The sequence below is a fragment of the Eschrichtius robustus genome, chromosome 11 (assembly GCF_028021215.1).
Source record: "Eschrichtius robustus isolate mEscRob2 chromosome 11, mEscRob2.pri, whole genome shotgun sequence".
NCBI lineage: Eukaryota > Metazoa > Chordata > Mammalia > Artiodactyla > Eschrichtiidae > Eschrichtius > Eschrichtius robustus.
The window spans coordinates 4,541,058-4,564,812 of record NC_090834.1 but is presented as its reverse complement, the minus strand read 5'-3'; the positions used below and the strand labels follow the sequence as shown (position 1 = coordinate 4,564,812).

Genomic DNA, 23,755 nt, shown 5'->3' with positions numbered 1-23,755 from the left:
ATTCCCGACACGTATTCAATAAAACACAACTTACAACCTGCTTACCAGGCTTTGAACATTAAATGAGCTGTCGTGATAAACATCATCGTCAGCACAGTAATCTGGGTCCTGGGTCCTGACCCAGACTGCCTGGCAGACTCATCACCCCGGCCCCTGGGCCCCGGCCCTCCTCACCTGGGGCCCGCCTTTGGTCTGCACGGCCGTGGCCGGCACGCGAATCTGCGGTCCTGCTGTCATCTGCGGCAGCGTCGGCGCCGGCCCCGCCGACTGAGTCACCGCAGGAAGGCTGGGCTGGGCCACCACCCGCACCTGGGGGAGTCCAGCCGAGCCGGAGTGGCTCACGACGCGGGCGGCGGCCTGAGAACTCGGTGGAGTCTGGCTGGACGCCGGGGAGAGCATGGTTCCCAGCTGCGGCATCGTTGGCGAAGACACGAGAAGAACACTGTAAGGAACACACGGGGAAACACAGCAGACAACTTAGGACACGGATTCAAAAGAACCCTGGAGGGAGAAAGCTGGAGAGGAAATGGAAGCGCTCACCCCGAAGTGGACTTCACCGGTTCCGAGACAGTCGTGGGGCCACTTTTGTTCACTGACGGCACGGGCGGGGGGGAGATGGGCGTGGCGGGCAGAGCAGGAGTGGTGGGGGTCACAGGCGTGACCGGGGTGGGGGGCATGCTGGAGTCGCTGAGGCTCAGCTGGCTCTGCTCGGAAGGGCCAGCGCCGAGGACCTTCACCGAACCCTCCTTGCTGCTGGACTTCTGCACAGGGACGGGGTGCGCACGGACGCGGGCGTGAGCAAGGCCCGCGGGGATGCCACAGCCCCTCCGCCGCCATCCCGCGGGGTCACTTACCACCTTGGATGGGGGCTTGGGTTTTTGCTGAAGGGCTTTCCTGGCTTTAGCTGCAGCTGCTTGGGCCTGGTGGATCCGCTCTGTGGACAAGAGTGGGAAGCTTCAGCAACAGCTTAACCTCAGCACAGTATGGAGGGTGGTCTCACCGAGAGCCAGGGCGCTAACCCGCCTCCACCGCTCTGTCCTGCCCGCATGCCAGTGAGAAGAAGAGTGGAGCTGGGGCAGGAGGGCAGAGGCAGCCCTCAGCTGGCTGGGCACACACACCGAACTCTTCCTCACTCCGGTCCCGATGCAGGTAGATCCACAACTTCCGTCCGATGTCGTACTTCACACACGGGTCCTTCTCGTAATGCAGCCGATCCAGGGCACCACTCACCACTGTATTCACCTGAGACCCAGGACAAAGAGGAGGAAGGACCACGCAGGCTCAGACTCGGGGAAAATCCCTGGGTGAGAGGCACAGCCAACACACAGATCCTACCTCCCGATGGCTCACCCCATCACTCGGCAGAACAAGAAACTACGAGTCCCGAGAGATGGAGGTGCTGTGCCCCGAACATGGTGAGCTGAGAGAAGGAGAGCCTCACCAACGGCAAGGTCGAGCGGCAGCACCGCTCACCTTTCTCAAGACGGCCTCTTTTCCTCTCCATCAGCTTTTTTTTTGGCTGCGCCGCACGGCTTGCAGGATCTTAGGTCCCCGATCAGGGACTGAACCTGGACCCTCAGCAGTGAAAGCGCCGAGTCCTAACCACTGGACCACCAGGGAATCCCCATCAGTTTTTTTTTATTTTACGTTAGTCTCTCTTGTGTCTCCTTGTAAGCTCCCTTAAATCCATCCTGCAACAAAACACGAGCAGCCCTTGCCCTCCTACCTGAGTGCTGGTGACGTCTGGAGCCAGGAACTGGGAGTCCTTGAGCAGCTCACAGATCTCCGCCCGCGTGCCCTCCCCGTTGGGCAGCCGGGCCGCCGCGTCGCGAACTGACACCAGAAACAGCAAAGTCCGAGCGTCAGCGGGGCTCCCGGGGGAACTGTCCCCCAACTGCTGACCAGCAGCACGTGGACACGGCCCTCTGCGGGGCTCCCGGGGGAGCTGCCCCCCACTGCTGACCAGCAGCACGTGGACACGGCCCTCTGCGGGGCTCCCGGGGGAGCTGCCCCCCAACTGCTGACCAGCAGCACGCGGACACGGCCCTCTGCGGGGCTCCCGGGGGAGCTGCCCCCCACTGCTGACCAGCAGCAGGCGGACACGGCCCTCTGCGGGGCTCCCGGGGGAGCTGCCCCCCACTGCTGACCAGCAGCAGGTGGACACGGCCCTCTGCGGGCAGCTTCTTCCACACCCTTCACACTTTCAGCCAAGGCTGAAGACCCAGGACCCCTGAGAGTTCAGTGCGTCCAGGAACTCAGGCAGAAAAAAGTTACAACTTTAACTGAAATTCAGCATTTCCTTCCATTGTGAACCAAGGTTGGCATAACCTTTGTTGGCATATGTTGCCAACCATATAATGGCAGTGCCGTGATGCTGTAATGGAAATCAGACGTTTTCTTATCACAGCACAGCTGCTGCGGACAACCCAAAATATCATTTCCACTCATCACTAGCTGGGAGTTAGAGGAGTTATAAGACCTGCCACTAGATCTTGTCATTTAATGTCGTAATGAAAACATACATTTCTGCACCATAAATCTGTTTTAATATTCTGATAACAATTTCAATATGACTGGTTTCTTTTCTAACTCTGTGCATCTTACTTTAGGCATTTAAAAAGTTAATTCTGAGAAGGGGTCCAGAGTTTACCAGACTGCCAGCGATCTGTGGCATAAAAAAGGTTAAAAACCTCACCTTTGAAGGAATCCTAGTCTGGAGGAAGCAAATTCCGACACCTAAGCTAACTGTCTAGCAGCCTGTGAACAGTTCCTGAAGGAAGGCAAACATGAGCCCAGACCCCAGGGAGGAAACACGGATTCTGTGCAGATCTCTGGGGCAGAATGCCTCCTTCCGCGTCCCAAACTGCAAAGCCTCCTGAAGCTACGCTGACCCTCCAGCCTTTGCAATGGGGGCGGGGGGGCGGGGGGGACAGCAGACGGAGGCACGCACCCAGGGACAAGATGGTGACGTAGGCGGGGCGGTCGGAGCGCAGCAGGGAGTGTTCCCGTGCCTTGTTGAGCGACGTCTCCTTGTCGAACACGCCCTTCACGGGCCCCACCACGGACTCGAAGCCATGCATGCGAAAGGTGAATGCCTTGTGGGGCTGGCTGTACCGGTAACGCTCCTGCCAAGAGAAGGGACGAGGCTCCTGAGTCAGTCACGGGGGCTCTCTCTAGTCACCCCGTGCAGGAAGGGGTCGGCCCGGAGAAACTAAAGCAAAAAGCAAACAGGCTATTCCACTAGGAACACTGAGCCGACCACAGTAGGAAAAGGATGGCCCCCAAAAGCCAGTCACTAGCCAACAGATCAAGAGGTAAATGTGTTGTTTTGTATCTAGAAGAAAAACCATCAGAACATTTTTCATTCCCTTCCTCACACCATCTCTGCCCCCCAAAAGCAATCCCAACCCACGGAATAGCAAGGTTAAGGGTGTGAGCTGCTTCCAAGAATTTGGACTCAAGGACAGTCAGGCTCAGAGCTTCTCACCTCATGGCCTCACAGATACAGAGATTTACACTGGGTTCCAGCTTTTTCTTACCTGCTCCTGAAAAACTCGCTTCTCCTCTCCCGTGCTGGGCCGCACCACATAGTCAGTTCTTCTGGAACACAAAGACCTTTGGGTCCATCACCCCTTCTCCAGCACCCAGAACCACTGGGTCCATCGCCCCCTCTCCAGGACCCAGAACCACTGGGTCCATCGCCCCCTCTCCAGCACCCAGAACCACTGGGTCCATCGCCCCCTCTCCAGCACCCAGAACCACGCCCTTTGCAACACGAGTGCTCTATCTGTCCATTAGTGAGTGCTCTTATCTTGCAAAGGTCAGAAGTCCACTTTCCAGATCCTGCCAAGTAGCTCCTGTTGGTTATTTCCAAAATTGCCTGATTCTTAGAAATCCAGAAAGGTACTGGGTAGGTGGGAAAGAAACTGACGCCATGTTTTACCTACTGTTTTCAGTACCGTTGCTAAGTAAGCCTAATCTAAAGGCAACAAAGAATTCAGCTTTAGAGGAACAAAGGACTTCAAATTTGTACGATGACAAGGGTGGTTTTTCTGCTTCCTAGGCAAAAGTACCAAGAAATTGAGATCAGGGAATTCCCTTGCGGTTCAGTGGTTAGGACTCCGCATTTTCAATGTCGGGGCCCGGGTTCGATCCCTGGTTGGGGAACTAAGCTCCCACAAGCCACACAGTGCAGCCAAAAAAAAAAAAGAAAAAGAAATTGCGTTCTATTATGTAAGGCAATGGTTCTGCCACTTTCAGGTTGGTCCTGAGTACTGGTGTTCAGGAATCTAACTAAAGAGCTATACAACAGCATCAAAGCAATAAAACACTTAGAATACATTTAACCAAGGAGGTGGAAGATCTCTACACCGAAAACTACAAGACTTTGATTAAAGAAACTGAAGAAGACACCAGTAAAAAGAAAGATACTCCATGTTCAAGGACTGGAAGAATACTGTTAAAATGCCCATATCACCCAAAGTTATCGATAGATTAATGAAGTCCCTATGAAAATTCCAATGACATTTTTCACAGAAATAGAAGAAAACAATCCTAAAATTTGTATGGAACCACAAAAGACCCCAAACAGCCAAAGCAATCCTGAGAAAGAACAAAGCTGGAAACATCACACTTGCTGATTTCAAACTATGTTACAAAGTTACAGTAATCAAAATAGTATGGTACTCTCATAACAATCGACACATAAACCAGTGGGACAGAATTGAGAGCCAAGAAATAAACCACTGCATATATGGTCAACTAATACTCGGCAAATGGAGCCAAGAATACTCAATGGGGAAAGAACAGCCTCTTCAATGAACGATGCTGGGAAAACTGGACAACCACAAGCAAAAGAATGGAACTGGACCGCTACCTTAAACCATTCACAAAAATTAACTTGAAATGGATTAGACTTCAACGTAACACCTGAAACTAAAACTCCTGGAAGAAAATATAGGGAAGAAGCTCCTGCACAATGATCTTGGCAATGATTTTTTGGAGATGACACCAAAAGCACAAGCAACAAAAGCAAAAATAAACAAGTAGGACTACCTCAAAGAAAAGCTTCTGTACAGGGGCCTTCCCTGGTGGCACAGTGGTTAAGAATTCACCTGCCAATGCAGGGGACACGGATTCAAGCCCTGGTCCGGGAAGATCCCACATGCCTCGGGGCAGCTAAGCCCGTGCGCCACAACTACTGAGCCTGCGCTCTAGAGCCCGCGAGCCACAACACTGAGCCCGTGTGCCACAACTACTGAAGCCCGCGTGCCTAGAGCCCGTGCTCCGCAACAAGAGAAGCCACTGCAATGAGAAGCCTGCACACTGCAACAAAGAGTAGCCCCCGCTCACCGCAACTAGAGAAAAGCCCATGCACAGCAATGAAGACCCAACGCAGCCAAAAATAAAATAAATAAATTTATTAAAAAAAAAAAAAGCTTCTATACAAAGAAAACCATCAACAAAATGAAAAGGCAACCTACAGAACGGCAGAAAATATTTGCAAATCATACATGTGTAAGAGGTTAATATCCAAAATATTTAAGGAACTCCTACAACTCAAAAGCAAAATACCCAAATAATCCAATTAAAAAACGGGCAAAGGACCTGAACAGACATTTTTCTAAAGATACACGAATGACTAACAGGTACTCGAAAAGGTGCTCAACATCACTAATCATCAAGGAAATACAAATCAAAACCACAACGAAATATCACTTCACATCCGTTAGAGTACCTATTACCAGAAGGACAAGAAATAACAAGTGTTGGCGAGGATGCAGAGAAAAGGAAACCCTTGTGCACTATGGTGGGAATGCAAACTGGTGCAGCCGTTATGGAAAGCAGTATGGACGTTCCTCAGAAAACTGAAAACAGAACTACCACATGATCCAGCAATCTTACTTCTGGGAATATTTCCGAAGGAAATGAAACCACTATCTCAAAGAGATATCTGTACCCCCATGTTCACTGCATAATTTATAATAGCCAAGACATGGAAACAACTGTGATAGATAAGTGTCCATCAATGGATGAATGGATAAAGAAAATGTGTGTGTACACACACACACACACACACACACACACACACACACACAGTGGAATGTTATTCAGCCATTAAAAAAAAGTAGGAAATTCTGCCATTTGTCACAACATGGATGGATCTAGAGGGTATTATGCTTAGTGAAATAAGTCAGTGAAAGACAAACACTGTATGATCTCACATGTGGAACCTAAAAGAAGCGTAACTCACAGAAACAGAGCCTAGAATGGTAGTTACCAGGGGATGGGGGAAATGGGGAGACACTGGTTAAAGCTATAGAAAGTTCTATGGATCTAACAAACAGCATGGTGACTACAGTCAACAATACTGCATCATATACTTGAATGTTGCTAAGAAAGATCTTAAATGTTCTCACTACAAAAAAAGAACTGGTAATTATGTAAGGTGACAGATGGGTTAACTACCCTTACTGTGGTAATCACTTCACTATATATATATATATGTACATATGTGTGTGTGTGTGTGTTTACATATATACATAAATAAAATCAACACACCGTACACCTTAAACTTACACAATGCTTTGTCAATTATATCTCCACAAAGCTGGGGGGAAAAGGGACCACGACAGACTGGAAACAGTCACATGAGATGATACAAAGGCTCAGGACGAGGTCGAGACCTAAATCCCAGCCTGGGTCCTGTCACTCTCCCTCACACCTCCATTTCTTTGTGGGTAAAATGAGGAAGATGGGCTGGATGACCCATTCTCCAGCGGGAACTGAAGGGGGGGACCGGGGAAGAGCATGCACCTACAGGTGGGTCCCACCTCCTCAGAGACTCATGGGGAAACACTTCCACTGCTGGGAGCGTGCTGCACCTTAGGGAGGCTGAGGCCGACGAGGACCAGTGGATCCCGGCATCTCAAGCCCACTCTGGCTCTAACATACACGGATGTGTCAGCACAACCAGGGCAGCACTTAGATGATGCTTTCTTGGGGCACCACCCTCCGTTAGGGTACTATACTCACACCCGAGGCACAGGCGTTGTGGCGTCTGAGCTGTCTTCATTTTCTTGCTGGAGAAAAGGAAAGCAGGAACAGGTAAATGGACTGAAGGATTCTGGCTAACTCAGGGTTCTGGAAGCCCAACACGAGAGAGCTGGTAGTTCTCAACAACCATACCTTACAGAAGGCCTGGTCTTTAGTTTCCAGCCACAGCTGGAAGAGTGCAGCTAATTCCTTTTCATTATCTTGCGACTGGCCTATTAGAACAAAAAGGCAAAAAATAATAACATGATCTAAGGATATGACCTAAGGATGCCACTTCCTCCTTACCTGCTGTATCTACATCTGGTCCTGTAGCGATGGTCCTGTACACAGAACACCCCTCTGCCTGGACATCCACAGGCAGAGTGAAACTGGACCCCTGTCTGACACCGCTCACAGAAATTAACTTGAAATTAGCTGTAAGGGATTAAACACTTACCCTGCTGGATTACCGTGAAGGGTCCGCATGGACACCCGTACGCACGGTCCAGCAGCCCCCGAACTCCTCGGTCGCGTGACCTCACTGGCCTCCTCCCCCAACTCCAGCCTCTCACTCCCACTATCACAACTGGACCTTGTCATTCCCCAAAACGGGACTCTTCAAAATGCCTAATCCAGTTTCTCAACCCTGGCTACGCCTAAGAATCACCTGGAAACTTTTAAAAATGCCAAGGCTCGGGCCCCACTCAGCCAATTAATCAGAACCCCTGGGGGTAAGGCCCAGGCACCAGCATTTTTAAAAAGCTTCCCAACTGGCGGCAGCGCACGGCCAGGACTGGGAACCTTCAACTAACCCCGCATCCTGCTCTCTGGCCGCAGCGGCCTCCCCTCCCCTCCCCTCCCCGCTGTCTACCCTCGCCCTCCAAAACGTTACCTGGACTCCACAGCACTGCTGGTCCAGACACCCCACTTTCCGGCCCCCTCAGCCCCTCCTTCACACTCCCCCCACTCGGCTGAGGGCCCACGCCCGTCACTTCAACGACACGCCGAGCAACACAGCAATACCTGACACCTCTCTCTTCCGTCGTCTCTGCATCACTTCCGTGGAGCAAAGCTCGCGTCCTAAACCAGCCACACCCTCCACTGGGGCAGCTGCCTGGCTGCCGGCAACAAGGCCCGGAGACAGGCAGAGAACGCCTCCATGAAGGAGCGGACAGCCCCCGTCACCGGCCCTCAACCTGCCCGCAAGCCCCACACTGCCCCGCCCTTCTCCACCGCCCCTCCCGCGCACCGCAGGCCTCCCGCCTCCCACAGGAAGGCCACAGACCCACCCCCTCAACCTCCCCGCGGCTCCTCCTCCCCACGCACGGATGCGGATGCGCTGCCTCCCGCCAGCTGAGGCCGGCCCCTCCCCGCCGGGAATCCACCCTATGACAGGTGTCCCCTTCTCTGCTGTCCCTCTCCACCGACACTTAAGTCCTCTCCTGGCCACAGCCCCGTCTCTTCTGCTCCCCTCCGCCGCCAAACCTCTAGAAAGCGCTGTCCACGCTCACTGTCTCTTTAACCAGGGGGACTGGGAAACGTTTTCCTGCCTGCAGGAAAGGGGGCCTGATCGGTAGCACGTGCAGACCTCTGCGGTGTACGCGAAGGTCAGCAAACCGCTTCTGGAAACGAAGTTTTGTGGCCGTTTGTTTACACCCTGTCTCCGGCTGCTGTGCACAGGGCAGAGCTGAGTAGCCGCAGCGGAAAGCATCTGGCCCACAGGCCTGAGACACTTACTACCTGGTCCTATTAGGGCAGCCTCCCCCGGCCGACTCCCCGCCACCAGCCGGACAGGCGGGAAGAGCTGCAGCCAGCCTCACGAGCGGCCTCGGCTCTCCTCTGCCCGCCACCGGCATCGCCCCACTAAGGGATCACTCCTCCAAGGGAGTCATCCTTTCTTCCATGTCCACAAATCCAGGCTTGACCTTCCTGAACCTTAGGAACAACCAAGGTTAACGACCACTCCCCACCTGCTGACTCTCGGACCTCACAGCGTCCTCCTGACTCTGCGGTCACGGCCTCTCCCGTGTCCCCGCTCAGCCTCCGCCACCTCGGAGCTTATCAAGGCTTAGTCCCAGGCCCTCTTTCCTCCTCATTCTCCCCATGCCTTTGACTGCACTTACTGCACATGTGCCCACAGCTTTCCACCCTGACTGTGGGTCTGGACTCTAAACCCACTGCCTACTTAACGTGTCCACTTCAACACCCCAAAGGCAGCTCAAGGCAGCAAGTGCAGAGCTACACTCACGCGCCTCACCCTCGCCCAGGCCTGGACGTCCTCCCCAGCTGCCTACGTCGATGGCGGACCCCCACCCGCCAGGTACAAATCTAGCAGGAGTGACACCTGACTGCCCTCCTCCTTCACTCGCCACACCCAATCCACAACCACGTCCCCCGGCTTCTACCACCTACAGCTCTCAAATTCATCCATCCTCTCTACCCAGGTGCAACATCCTCTCTGCGCAGGCCTGTGTGACCTCCGCTGGAACGTCCCTGCGTCACTGACCCCCACGGCTCCCCTCCGCCTGCCTGGCTCATCCCTAGTCGTTGTTAAGACCGCTGCTCAAACGACCTTCCCCAGGAAGGCCCTCCCGGACTCCACACGCATGCCACATCAGTGCCTCATTACAAACGCCCACCCCTACCGGCACTTTTCCCTTACAGAATGGCTAAGTTTGTCATTTCATTCGAATGAGTACTTGTTCCCCAAACAAACTCCACGAGGGGAGCACGCTGCCTCCCTCACAAACCATTACACCCCCGGCACCTAACAGTGCGTGACACCTAGAAGGTTAATCCACGCTGTAAGCAATGAACGCATCCACTACTTTCACAACCTTCTCTCCATGTTTCTCTTCATAGACCACTGGACAGAGTGGAGAAAGGTTTGTCCATTTCCACAGGAAATCAACACTGAATCTTCCTCTCATCACCAAGTTATTTCAGGTACATGTTACTACAACTTCCACAGTAAGTGGGACTTCACAAATTTATAAGAAAAAGAAACTGTTCTTTAGAAATAGCTTACTGAGGGCTGCCCGACACATTATCCTCAATAGCAAAACCCATTTTAGGAAAGAAAAACAATTATATTACTACAAATTAACCTAAAACCATAGATACGGTTGACATAAATGTAGGTGCTATTGTAAAAAAAAAAAAAAAAAAACCCACAGATTTCAATTCAGCCAGCCCCAGAGTGCATCGGAATTGAAGGGCAATGTCACCTCAGCCAAATCCCAACGGGGGTGAACTCAGACCCTGAGAACTTCTTGAAGGACTCTTTTACTGAGCAGAATAAGGTTTAATATTGCCTTCTTCAACATCCTCCTGGCACACACTGACTGCAAGGCACAAGAAGCTCAGGGGAGAAAACGAGAGAAAGAGAACCTACCGTGACAGGTAGGTGACGTGCGTTACTCACCAAGCAACTTCCACTGCTGGGTTTTCTCTTTGAAGCCAACAAATGGAGAGAAGCTGGAAGGTACAGCTGCAAGAAATGGATCCCGTGAACAAGCTACACAGGTCAGAGAGATTGCTAAACTCAGAATAACTGACACCCTTGAGCTCCGAGATAACTTCTGTATGTTTACGGTGTATCAGGACAGCAGAGACCTCCAAGGCATGGCATCGCAGCATGCAAAGCCACAACAGATGTAACCAGTAAAGCTGCAGTCTACTACGAGAATTAGACAAAGCGGGGTAACTACTGGGCCCTACAGAACAAAGTACCTTACCACGGCTTTCTCCAGCAAGATACTGCAGGGCTGGTAACACCAGCTCTGCCCAGTTGGGTGCCGCAGAGAACCAGCTATTGAGGGAGCTGGCTGGAGACGACTGCCAGTCCAAAACTCGCTCCTCTAGCTGAGGGAGAGTAAAGGCAGAATCCGGTTAGATTTCTATTCCACGCCAGCGATTTCAAGGCTGTGCCAGAACGAACTGGCTATGTCTGTCCAGTCTGCTCAAGTCACAAAGCAAGTGAGCTATGGAGCTTTGCGGGGAACCCAGAGCTGAAGATTTCTACAATATGAAACTGCTACACACTTGGCTTTTCCAAAACTCTTACCATAGGAAGGCTAGCTTGCCCCTCCAGCAACAAGATCTCCAAGAGAAGAGAGAAGAAGCTGGAAGATATTTCATTGATTCCAAGGCAAGGCTTGAGGTCTTCGAGAGGCCTAATGAGGGAAGAAAAATATAAGAACCACAAAAAAGGGCTTCCCTGGTGGTGCAGTGGTTAAGAATCCGCCTGCCAATGCAGGGGACACGGGTTCAAGCCCTGGTCCCGGAAGATCCCACATGCCGTGGAGCAACTAAGTCCGTGCGCCACAGCTACTGAGCCTGCACTCTAGAGCCCGCAAGCCACAACTACTGAGCCCGTACGCCACAACCACTGAAGCCTGCGCACCTAGAGCCCGTGCTCCGCAACAAGAGAAGCCACTGCAATGAGAAGCCCGTGCACCGCAATGAAGAGTAGCCCCTGCTCGCCGCAACCAGAGAAAGCCCGTGTGCAACAACAAAGACCCAATGCACCCAAAAATAAATAAATTAAAAAAAAAAAAAACACCAAAAAGACCAAGAACACATGCCTAGGTTGCTTTAGGTCCTCCAAGCCTCCTAGCTGTCATAAAAAAGCTCAGTGAAAGCCCACACCATACACATTCCCCAGCAGGACCCCTGGGACCTAGGGCTCTCAAGAAGCACCAGCTCTGGGGACAGCCCTGAGCCACGACCCCCGCTGTTCACTTACTCCTCCTTGATAGCGGGTATGGCCAGTGGAGACGGTGCCTGTGAGAGGGGTGGGAGCCCTTCAGTACCGCTTAGGGGTTCCGCCAGATCCTCTGCCTCTGATTTGATCATTTTTATTTTCTTCTTCTTCCTTTCCTCTTTTTCCTTAACCTTTTTTTTAAGGACAGCCAAGTCATATAGTGCTGGGGGAAAAAAAGCAACTCAAGTCATAGAACTGCATTTTCTACATCAGGAAAGGAGGAGTCTTATCAGGAGTATATTATTTTCCCAAGGTCCACCAGAAAAAACAAAGAAAAGTCTCAGTAATAAGACATATAGTTTCATTTTGTTTTTTTTTTTTAAACCAAACTCAATGAGTGCTTTAAAGAGTCAATGATCTGTTGTACTGACTTTATATTCACTCTCCACCTACAAATCCATAAGAAGCAGTATCGATATAAAGGCTATCAGCAAGAAGAATGCTGTGGTTTCCTTTTCTTTTGCAATACGTAGAGAGGCCTGTGTAATCTGACACCACAGCCGATGGCCACCTACAGAGGACGTCACTTACCTGCTAGAGAGCCCTTCCTGCCGGCATTTACTCGAGTCATGATGTCATTGAGAGTCAGGTCCCCCGTCAAAAGGTCTGGGTGATCCTAGACGTGATATTCAGAGATTTGTTGTGGAGGTCCAAAAGGGGAGCTAAAACTGTTGATTTTCCCAATTTACAGATAAAACTAGAGGTTATGTGTACTTGAGGTACTTGTGTCGAATTTAAAACGTACAGAGATAAAAACTATTGCTCTTCATAATGGGGCAGGGGAGAACCGAGTTCCAACCCTTCACGTGTGGCACTTAGTTTATAAAGCTCTTTTGCGTTCCTTATCTTATATGCTCTTCAGTCTTGTTAAGTGGTATTTTACAAAGACTGAAAACGGGGTTCAGAGAAGTTAAGGGATTTGCCCAACATCACAGTAAGTGGAAAAGACAGAGACAGAACTCAGTTCTAAGCCCAACATGAGACTCTTCCCATCTCACCACTCTGCCTTGATGAACTGCCTTTCCTTCCTCCACCATGATCTCTGGCTCAGCGTTACCTCGATTTGGTGGAGCGGAGGAACAGAAACGTAAAACGTGGGAAAAGCACAGGCTCTGACGCTTGGCTCTGCCACTTACTGGCCGTCGGGCGTCAGACAAGCTCCCTGGGCTCTCCAAGCCCTGCTAAACGGACGAAAGGATTCACACAGCAGTGTCGTCCTAAAGACCGGATCAGACACGGCAGTAAGCGTGCCTTATAAAGTCAAAGCATCTGTCTTCTCCGCACATCTTTAGTGTTACTGGGCCTCCCATGCTGCTCCTGTCCCCTAACAAGGAGAAGGAAAAGGGACTAATAACGTAGTGACTGCCTGTATCATCCCAGGATAGCTGATCCGGGGAATTAGACTGAAAACCTACTGACCACCCCCTCCAATCTTACTGGTTGGTGTTTCCGCTTCTCATGGTGCTTCTTTAGCATTATCTTCAGGTCACTGTCCCCCAGTTCTGTTTTATCTGAGAGAAAAGGAACCAAACCACATAGACGGTCATTCACTTCCACAACGCTCAAATTCACATCTTTCTGGTCACTTATAACACTGGAAAGTGAGATACTTTCTGCGTTTCCCTTCTGACCTGTGTACTACAAGCACCAACAATCTTGAAACAGTCACAGGCTCTACTCTGCAGCTTTTCTGTACACTCGTCAATAACAACGACCTCGGTACTCAGCTGCTCCTAGAACACCTAGAAGTTTCTTAACATTCTTCTTTGACTCCTATCCCAACTAAAAATAGTCTCTAATTTCACAGACATGCCAAGAAACTGCTGTGGCTCTGGTTACCCCTTTTGTTCTATTATTGAATTATCCCTTAGTATTATTTTGGGGGGTTTTTTCGGTTGTTGTTTTTGTTTGTTTTTTGGCTGCGCCAGGCAGCATCTTAGTTCCCCAACCAGGGACCGAACCCGAGCCTCCTGCAGTGGAAGCGTGTTGTCTTAACCACTGGACCGCCAGGGAAGTCCCGATATTGTTATTTTAAGATTCGGCTTTCCTGAGGCCAAAATGCCAGCTGATCAGCTCCTAAGAGAAATTTTCAAAACAAAGGACAGAAGGCCAGCTGGCCTACCTACCTGCGGAAAAGTGGAGCTACACAAAACCTTCCCCGAGTCTCCTCATTCTAAGGAACACCGCTCTGCTTTCCTGGCAGGCAGAACCCAGTCTCCCACCCCGAGGCAGTCCTCAGACCCACGCCCAGAGCCCCACTCACCTGCAGTCTTCATGTCCGTGGTGGAAAGCGTGGGCACCACCCTGAGGGGCACCGCAGGGCTAGGAGAGCGCGCTGGAGAGCTCGGGAGCCACGAGCTGAGATCTGCAAAAGAAAAGTTTTCTTGTAAATCCAACCTGCCTGTGGACTCCAGCAGGGGAGACTGGGTAAGTGGCTCCTTGGGCTCAAGAAGGCTAAGCCAACAAGAGGGAGGCCAGGCTCCACCATTCCTTCCTGACCCTTCCCCAGACGGACTGCGGCACTTGAGTCAGTGCAAAGGCTCTTCCGGGAGGACAGACTTCAACGGTGGCGGGTCACACTGCAGAGGTCACAGTCACTATTACTCTCCTGCGGGGGAGAGTGGTTCTCTCGAGCAGCCGACTGGACCAGCGCACCTGCTGGGAGGGCCCCGCGTGCGCCTGAGCGCCAAGGGCGGCGAGGTGTGCAGCCACAGCCACCCAACGGCTCTGAGCGTCACCACGCGCCCAGACAAACCACAGGGACGGCCTCCTCGCGGGGAAATGGCTACCACGGCCTCCAACCAGACAAGCAGCTGCAGGTGTGGACCGATGAGATACAGACGGTGCAGGGCACGGAGGACACATACCCTCCTCGTCCGACGACAGGGCCGAGTCCCCACACTCCTCCTTCACCTCCCGCAGGACCTTCAAGTAGCGCTGCTGGGTGCGCCGCTCCCGCTCCTCGGGGGTGCGGGACGGCGAGGGGCGCTTCTGCCGGGAGGGGAGGGCGGGACCGCTCCGCCGGGCCATCTCCAGCAGGTCCTGGGAGAGATCGGATGGGATGGGGGCACGGCCTCAGCCACAGCTTGTCCTGACACACTCCCCGAGTCTACACGTTCTTCTCTTCTTTGTTAGCAAGCTCAGTTCCCTCCCTCCAAATCAAAGGGGCCTGTGCTGATTATGACGGAAAATCCCCAGTCTGAGCGCTCTGCTGCTCCATCGAGAATGAATACTTACACCAGACACCGAAGTATCTCCATACCGACGCTTAAGGAACCACTAAGAGCCAGAACTACTCTGCCCCAAGGCATGCCACGGCTGGTCCAGACCCAGAGCCGCTGAGCCTGGCACCCATCAGGCATCCACACGTGAACTTGAGGGCAAGCTGGTTCTCCTGCACGACCCACCATGGATCTGAAAGCTACCTCTTTTTCTGGGTAGATACAGAAGCTACAACATTTCATCAATTTTAAGATGTATCCTTCTTCTGTTCCTGTTCTAACGTATCTGAAATCAGGATACACCTTAAAACGTATCATAAGAAGAAAGGATGCCCTTGGTCGTGTCGGGGCTTGATGGGCAGCTTCCTTCCTCAGTGGTATCTTTTGTTCTTGCCCCTGATCCGCCCCTTTGGGTCACCAGGAGTGAGTCCCACGCAGCTCCCAGGGGCACTTACACTCCGCGAGGCCAGGATCTGCTTCAGCAGCCGGTGGAAGTACTGCTGCTGGGAGCTGAGGTAGCGTTTGTACTGCGACCGGAAGCACAGCTGCCTGTACTTGACCACCTCGGGGTTGAAGTGTCCGTCTGCAAAGAAGAGGCACAGCCACGCGTATCTGTCAGCCACCCATCAGCGAGGGCGGGGGAGGCGGCCAGCTCTGCACCGATGGGAGGATAGCGTGGGGAAAGGGGAGCCTACGGTCCAGGGGGAGAGACAGAAAGCACGTAAGCCAGTACTCGACTCTCTGACGTGCTGCCAGGAAACCAACCTAAAACAACCGAAGAGAGCGAGAAGAGTGACACCAGGAAAGGAGCCCCTAAGGCAGGCGACATAAAATGAGGCCCGATCAGAGCAACTGTGGGAAGACGTTAACAACTGATAAACATAGGTAAGTTTTACGGATGTGCATCATACGTTATTAGTTTTCAACTTTTCTGTATGTTTAAAAAATTTCAGGGCTTCCCTGGTGGCGCAGTGGTTGAGAATCTGCCTGCCAATGCAGGGGACACGGGTTCGAGCCCTGGTCTGGGAAGATCCCACATGCCACGGAGCAACTGGGCCCGTGAGCCACAATTATTGAGCCTGCGCATCTGGAGCCTGTGCTCCGCAACAAGAGAGGCCGCGACGGTGAAAAGCCCGCGCACCGCGATGAAGAGTGGCCCCCCGCTTGCCACAACCAGAGAAAGCCCTCGCACAGAAACGAAGACCCAACACAGCCATAAATTAAAAAAAAATTTTCAAAACGAAAAATTGGGAGGAAAATTAAGTAAGTAGGAATTTTTAAAATAAAAATAGGGAAAAGGCAGAAGGAACAGCATGTGCTAAGGCAGGCCCTGAAGGAAGGAACAATGTGCCCACTCCAACCCCTGAAGAAATGTTGGTGTGAGGAAAGCAGAGGGGCTTAGCCGAGGAGGGGCCAAGATGACCTGTGAAACTGGGCAGACGTCACACCACACAGAAACCACTGCACAGTCTGGACTTTATCCTGAGTGTAGTGGAAATCAGCTGAAGGGTTTAAAGCAGGAGAATTAACACGGCCGAGAGCAAAAGAGAAAGAAGAAAACCACTGCAGTGATCTAGGAGAGGGACGACAGTGGCCTGGTCGGACCTCTGCCCCCATACCCAGGGTAGAGCCAAGGCGCCAGGAGGCCTGCAGGGTCCTTCCTCGTGGGTCCCGTGTACCTCGGCCTCATCCTCCAACAGCCTCTCTTTTGCTCACTCCACCGCGGCCCACACTGTTTTCCTGAAGTACCGTACTTTTCGCAAAGCTGTTGTCCTTAAAGTCCCCTCTGCCTTTTCGCAAAGGCTTTGTCCTTAAAGTCCCCTCTGCCTGCAAGGCTTCCTACTAACACCCAGTACTTCACGGCTTGCTCGTCGTACCTTCACTGAGTCTCTGTCCGAACGCACCTCCACAGAGAAGCCCTGCCCAACCACCAGCTCTGAACCAGCTCCCTCCCGTCACTTCCAGACCCATTACCCTTCCTGCGTGACACCAACAAACACCTGCTTGTCTATTATCTTGTTTTCCCCTATTAGAATGTAAGGTCATGACTGTATCTCCAGAACCTTGAAGAATGTCTGGCACATATTAGCTGATCAGTGAGTAGTGGTTATGTGAATGGCAGTAGAGAGACTTCAGATATATTTCGAGGGAGAAAGATTAGACCTCCTGTTAGTTTGGATGCTGGGCAGGAAGGGGAACATGGTACCTAGATCACCGGACACGAGCAACTCGTACCATTGCGGGAGCCGCGATGAGAGAGGTCCGTTTTGGAATATTAGATTTGAGTAGGTTGCTATGAAGTGAACTAAGGGGAAACATGGAGACGCTAACCTCAGAAGGCTAAAATGAGGCACTGAAGTACACGGTGTTTCTTTTTTTATTTTTTAAATTCCAACCAAGGTAACGAGAAACAGCAAACACTTAGAACAGGACCTGACACGGAACTGTCACCACATAAGGAGGGCCTTGCATATATGAACTCACTTCGTCTTCACAACCACCCCACAAAGAAGTACTACTGCATCCTCATTTTACTGAAGAGCCTGAAGCATGGAGAAATTAAATAACTTGCGCAAGGTTACACAGCTAATAAAAGGGGAAATTAGGTCTGAACCCGGGCAGTCCAGCTCCAGAGCCGCTCCTAGCCACCGCGTTATGCTGCCTGTTGCAGGGAGATAGGGAATGTGACCTTCAAGAAAAGAGGCAAGAATTCAAATTGGATGAAAGTTCTACTTCTTTGCCTCTGTACTTCTCCAAAGTCACCTTCCTTCAGTCTTTAGTTTCCCCCACCAAGATAGTCAAATGCTCTATTAAAATAACATTTCGAGGGACTTCCTGGTGGCGCAGTGGTTAAGAATCCGCCTGCCAGTGCAGGGGACATGGGTTCAAGCCCTGGTCCAGGAAGATCCCACATGCCATGGAGCAACTAAGCCCGTGCACCACAACTACTGAGCCTGCGCACTAGAGCCCATGAGCCACAACTACTGAGCCCACGTGCCTAGAGCCCATGCTCCGCAACAAGAGAAGCCATCACAATGAGAAGCCCGTGCACCGCAACGAAGAGTAGCCCCTGCTCACCACAACCAGAGAAAGCCCGTGTGCAGCAATGAAGACCCAATGCAGCCAAAAATAAATAAATTAAATACATAAATTTATTTTTAAAAATAAATGAATAACATTTCGAGTACATCAACTTAAAGAAAATATATTATTAAAATTAAACTGCTTTTACTATTCTTAATGTGGGTACTGGAAATTTTTTAATTGAACGTGTGGCTCACGTAACATTTCTATTGGCGGCACTGGGCCAGAGAGCAGCGGCAAAAGAGAATGCAGCACCAGGGGAAGTTGGTAAACCGGGGGCAACAGAGCCTGGTAGGCTGTGAATTTTATTCCAAGTGAAGGCAATTGGTAAACACTCTGAAAAGCAAAGTTCTGAGATGCTCACGCTGGTGGCTGTGTGGAGATGGTGGCTGGAGCAGCCCCGGCGAGAGCCCCCAGAGAAGAGCTGGTGGGTGAGAGCAGGCAGGCGGGGAGGGAGAGGGGACCTAACGGCAGGAGCAGAGGCAGGACGAGCGAGCGGATGAGGGCTCAGCAGAGAGAGGGGTGTGGGGAGGGCGTCTGAGGCACGGGAGGAAGCCGGGGCGGGGAGGGCCACAGCTGCAAAGCGGGGGAGTCTCACAACGGAGGTCAAGGCATCAAACGCTACAGACGGGTTAAGGAGAGAACAGAAGAGCCATATGCTGGTTTGCAAATTACACATTCACTGAAAAGAAATGGAGCAGAGGAAAAAGCAAGCACTGGAACAACTAGCAAAATAGGAATTTGGACCACACGTTAGATAACAACACGTCGGTGTTAAGTTTTATACTGAAATACAGAACTTAAGTACAGAATTTAAATTAAATACAGTATTTTCTAATTTCTGAATCCGATCATTTCTGGTTACCTAAGAGAATGTTCTTGCTCTTCAAAGATGAGCGCTGAAAAATTAGGAGTCTCAGGTCTGCAATACTCTCAAGTGGTTCAGCAAAAATAAAAATAGTGGTAATAGGTACAATAATGACAAGAAAAAAATGTGGCAAAATATTCATAGTTAGTGAACTTGGTAAGGAGTATGTGGGTGTCAATTATAAATTCTTGCAACTTTTCTGTAGGTTTGAAATTTAAAATTTAGAAAGTCTAAGGTGTTGGCAGGCATAGGGAACAGCCACCAGGGGACGGCGGCTATGGGTGCCTTTCAAGAAGTTCCGAGAAAAGGGAAAATGACAGAGGACAACGAAGGGGACAGATGGTTAAGGACTTTTTTAGTGTGAGACCCTCGACCACATCTACAGGCTGAAAAAGAAGGAGTGGAGTAAATACACGTGGTAGAACGGTTCACTGAGAAACGAGGTCCCGGAGGACGTAAAACATGAGAGGATCAAGAGCAGAGGTTAACCTTAAACAGACGAAAAAATCCTTCCTCCGAGACAAGTAAAAGTAGGTCAGGAGGGAAACGACTACAGTGTGCTGGGGGGAGGCTGGAAGTGGGAAGCTGGAGCTCATGACGACGACCCTTTCCTGTAGGAAACAGAAAGCAAGGGAGCTCGACAAGCACTTGGAACTTATGGAAAAGGTGAGTTTTTAAAACAGAACCAGAAAAGATAAGCAAAAGTAAAAGCACACCGAAAGCAATGCCAGCTCAGTCAAGACGCATAACCACAATAACCATGGTAACGCAACTGTCCGCAACACCAAGGGAACTGAAACATGACACCGGACATCGCAGAACTCCTGCCTTGCGTTCCTTGTTTGCATCCTTACCTGACCATCACACTGTTTTGGAAGGAAACGTGCCAACGTTACAGACAGTCCCTGATACGGCCTCTGCTACCAACCAGGCCTACCAGCTTATCCCACCTGAGACCCTGGCTTCAGCGACTTAAAACACTGGCCAACCAGAAGGGAAATCCTCCTTAATGATCCACCAAAGGAGGGAATGCTCATTTTAAACCTGAAGATAATGCGGTTTGAAATGATAAGTTTATTCCCTCCAGTCTTTTTACAGCTGTCAAGCTGTCCAGTTTCACAAATTCAAGATGTGCTGTCTTTCCAGGGCCTCCAGCCAACGCAAAGTCACCCCAGAAAGCGGGAAGGGAAGAAGCATCCTCTGCTCCTCTCCACTGGACAGAGAGCAAACTGTGACTGAAGAGTGGCCCCAAACCATTCTGGAATCCCCAATGTAATGACCGGTTCAGGCAAGGGTCAGTGGATGCTAAAACCGCTGGGTAAAACAAATGCTTTTGGAAAATAAGATTATCACATGGTCCCTAAATATCACCCTACAGATTGCTTCTTAATTATAGGGGAAAAAAGGTGCCCTTACAGTTAGTAGCTCTGGCAGATACCACAAAGCCAAGTGATCGAAAGCCTCCCTACCAACAATGCAAGACTGACATCACATATCCCCTGAGTGGAGGGATGAGAAAGAAATGACATTTCCCATCTCCTTTCTGGGCAAAATGTTTAACCCAAAACGAATTATAAGGAAGCAAGACGACAACTCCCCAGAAAGCAAGACATTTTACAATTCAAGTGTCCTGGGCTCTTCACAAGTGTATTTTCAAAGACAAGGGAAAAAAGGCAGAGGGCCCTAGATTCAGGGAGCTGAGAGACAGAAGATCCAAACACAACACATGAATCTTGAGTGGATCCTGGATTTAAAAGCCAACTGTAAAGGACATTGGGAACAACTGAGAAAATCTGAATATGGGATATTCTAGGCTATTACTTGTTCAATGTAAAGTTTCTTGGGTGTGAATTTAAGACTGTGACTATGTGGAAGGATGTCTTTGCTAAGAGATACATACACGCTGAAGTGCTTGGTGGTAAAGTGTCAGGTTTTCTGCAGAAAAAAATGTGTCTGTGCATCACACACACACACATCCATGGGATAAACCAAATGGTAAACTGTTTTTAATAATTTTTGAAGACTAGTCATAAAGGGTGCCTCTAAGACGCTAATAATGTTTTACTTCTTGATCTGGGTGGTGGTTACACAGCTGAGTTCATATAACACATCAATGAGCAATACAATTATGATTTATGTGTTTCCTATGTAAGTTAAAAATTTTTATTAAAAAAAAAAAAAAAAAAAAAAAAGAACGGCCTAGGCAGCAAAGTGTTGCATGAAAGCACTTGGAGTCAGTGTCTACACATAAAAAGAGAATAAAACGAAGAAAGGAGTACGCACAGAAGTGGGTGTGTTCCCACCCTCCACTCCTCTCAGAACAAGAACGCTGAGCTACACACCTCGGAAAAGCTTCTGGGCGATGTGCAGAGGGTTTCCAAAGCGGAAGTTCTCCCCACTGAACAGGGCGAGGACGAGCTCATCCTGCTGGTCGATACCGTCCTCCGGAAAGCGCGGCAGAAACTGCTGGAGGTGCTCACGCTGCGAGTCGCTCAGTACTTCCCGCCACGTTGAGAAGCTGACTACGTCAAAGAAGATCTCGGGCTGGGAGAATCAGGAAAAGCAGGAGGAAAGTGAGCAAGAAAAAAATGAAGTTTTTAAGTTTTTTGTGCATAAGTGGGTAACATGCATAACATAAAATCTACCATTTTGTCCATTTTTGAGTTTATGGTTTAGTGGCATTAAGTACAATCACAAAGTGTGCAAAAATCACCGTCATCCAAGTTTTTACGTTTTTTAAACAAACTAAAATTCCACTGATCTTTACTCAATTCTCAAAACTTGAGAGATCAGGGCTCCCCTGGTGGCGCAGTGCTTAGGAATCCACCTGCCAATGCAGGGGACACGGGTTCGAGCCCTGGTCCGGGAAGATCCCACATGCTGCGGAGCAGCTAAGCCCGCATGCCACAACTACTGAGCCCACGTGCCGCAACTGCTGAAGCCCGCGTGCCTAGAGTCCATGCTCCGCAACAAGAGAAGCCACCGCAATGAGAAGCCCACCCACCGTAACGAAGAGCAGCCCCCGCTCGCCACAGCTAGAGAAAGCCCGCGCGCAGCAACAAACACCCAACGCAGCCAAAAATAAAATAAACAAATAAATAAACTTAAAAAAAAAACAAAAAAAAACAAAAAACTTGAGAGATCTGTTGGGAATTCCCTGATGGTCCAGTGGTTAGGACTTCAGTGCCGGGGCTCAAGTTCAATCCCTGGTCGGGGAACTAAGATCCCACGTGCTACAAGACAACTAAGCCCACGTGCTGCAACTACTAAGCCTGCCCGTTCTAGAGCCCGTGCAATGCAACAGAAAAGCCTGCATGCTGAAACGAAGGTCCTGCGTGCCACCACTAAGACCCGATGCAGCCAAATAAATAAATAAATATTTTAAAAAATAAATAAATGAAATAAAAAACAAAAAAAGAGTTCAGGCAACGTCTGGCTAGCTCAACAACAGGGAGGGAAAGGGAAGCAGCAGACAGCAGAGAGAGGAGCAAGGGACCTATAAGCACGTTAAGTGCTTGTGACTTTATCCTAAGGACAATGGGGAGCCACTGAAGGGTTTAAGCAGGAGAGAACCCAGAAACCAACCACCTGCCAGGCGTCTCAGCAAGCAGGCACCAAAGCTCCTCTGGCTCCCTGTCCGAGATCTCCCCCTGCAAACCTATTTCTGCATACCACTTTATTCCTGGCATCTCAGTGTCTGGCATAAAGTAAGTACTTCAATAAAACACGTGTGTGCTGACTGAATGAAGGACATGAAGAGGTTTACTTGAAAGAGCATGCAAAGAAAACATGAATGGGAAAGACATACACCAAGTTCAGTACCTGTTACCTCGGGCAGGAGAGGGAATAAGGGCAAAACGGTGGCTTTAATTTTATCTACAATTTTTGACATACTATGAAAGAAAAATCTGAACCAAATATGGCTAAATGAAATTATCTCCCAAAACTGAATGATGCACAGATGTTCGCCATATGATACTCTACGCCTGTCCATATGTTTGAACTATGGCAAAATAAACAAGATGATAAACACGTTTCAGCAAACCTAGTGCCTTGCACATAATAAGCACTAAATAAATGCCACCATAATAATCATGACGACTGCCTGTGAAAAGTGGTCAAAAGCACACTATTAATGCTATCCCAGGGAAGGTACTATTAACTGACTAGCAAGTTGGTCACCTTATGGACAGAGATAATATGTTTGTGTTTTGTTTCATGATTCACAACATGGGTAAACATTCTAATGTAAAGATATACACAATTCTGCCCTTAAATATAAAACTTTTGCTAACCGCTGAAAATTATCTTGTCAAAATATGGCGTATGTCATTATCGAGTTACATGTTATTAAACATGCAGAATGTAGCTTATACTTTCTTCCTTAATCAGACTACTAAACAGACTTAAACTTTAAAAAAAAAAGATCACTCTGGTTGCAATGTAGAAAATCAGAAAGAAGGGAGCACAAAAGACTGAAAACTTGCAGAGTGTGGAAAAGGCTGAGAGGAAGTGCTAGAAAGGAAAAGATGGTGCCGCTGTCACTACTCACATCCTCCAGAAGGTCCTCGGGCAGACTAACCCTAGTGCCCCCCAGGAGGCAGTCCTCCATGATCCGCGTGCCGTGGCCATCTCCACACGGGCCCAGCTCCAAGGGATCCGTCAGCATATGGTCCAAGGAATCCATTGCTTATGTTCCACAGGTAACCTAGACAAATAAATGCAGTCAGACCCCGAGACAGAAAGGCAGAAGTCCCAGGGATCTGTTGAGACTAACGCTCT

General features: G+C 50.0%; 1 protein-coding gene across 6 annotated transcripts in view; it reads right to left on the bottom strand.

Annotated features, from left to right (window-relative positions):
- The window catches only part of NFRKB (nuclear factor related to kappaB binding protein), a 34,768-nt gene that overhangs the window by 8,626 nt on the left and 2,387 nt on the right, over positions 1 to 23,755 (bottom strand). For 5 of the 6 annotated variants that reach the window (XM_068555477.1, XM_068555475.1, XM_068555481.1 and 2 more), the window contains 20 exons: positions 23,526 to 23,681; positions 21,316 to 21,517; positions 15,477 to 15,604; positions 14,668 to 14,842; positions 14,064 to 14,165; positions 13,238 to 13,311; positions 12,332 to 12,416; positions 11,783 to 11,963; positions 11,102 to 11,210; positions 10,773 to 10,899; positions 10,460 to 10,525; positions 7,189 to 7,268; positions 7,036 to 7,082; positions 3,540 to 3,600; positions 2,951 to 3,125; positions 1,727 to 1,833; positions 1,119 to 1,242; positions 855 to 934; positions 541 to 761; positions 175 to 442 (listed from right to left, as the gene is read on the bottom strand). In XM_068555477.1, coding sequence (XP_068411578.1) covers positions 175 to 442; positions 541 to 761; positions 855 to 934; positions 1,119 to 1,242; positions 1,727 to 1,833; positions 2,951 to 3,125; positions 3,540 to 3,600; positions 7,036 to 7,082; positions 7,189 to 7,268; positions 10,460 to 10,525; positions 10,773 to 10,899; positions 11,102 to 11,210; positions 11,783 to 11,963; positions 12,332 to 12,416; positions 13,238 to 13,311; positions 14,064 to 14,165; positions 14,668 to 14,842; positions 15,477 to 15,604; positions 21,316 to 21,517; positions 23,526 to 23,660 — 2,547 coding nt within the window. In that variant the 5' untranslated portion in view covers positions 23,661 to 23,681. The remainder of the gene's footprint in view (positions 1 to 174; positions 443 to 540; positions 762 to 854; positions 935 to 1,118; positions 1,243 to 1,726; positions 1,834 to 2,950; positions 3,126 to 3,539; positions 3,601 to 7,035; positions 7,083 to 7,188; positions 7,269 to 10,459; positions 10,526 to 10,772; positions 10,900 to 11,101; positions 11,211 to 11,782; positions 11,964 to 12,331; positions 12,417 to 13,237; positions 13,312 to 14,063; positions 14,166 to 14,667; positions 14,843 to 15,476; positions 15,605 to 21,315; positions 21,518 to 23,525; positions 23,682 to 23,755) is intronic. The other variant, XM_068555480.1, reaches the window with a different exon arrangement.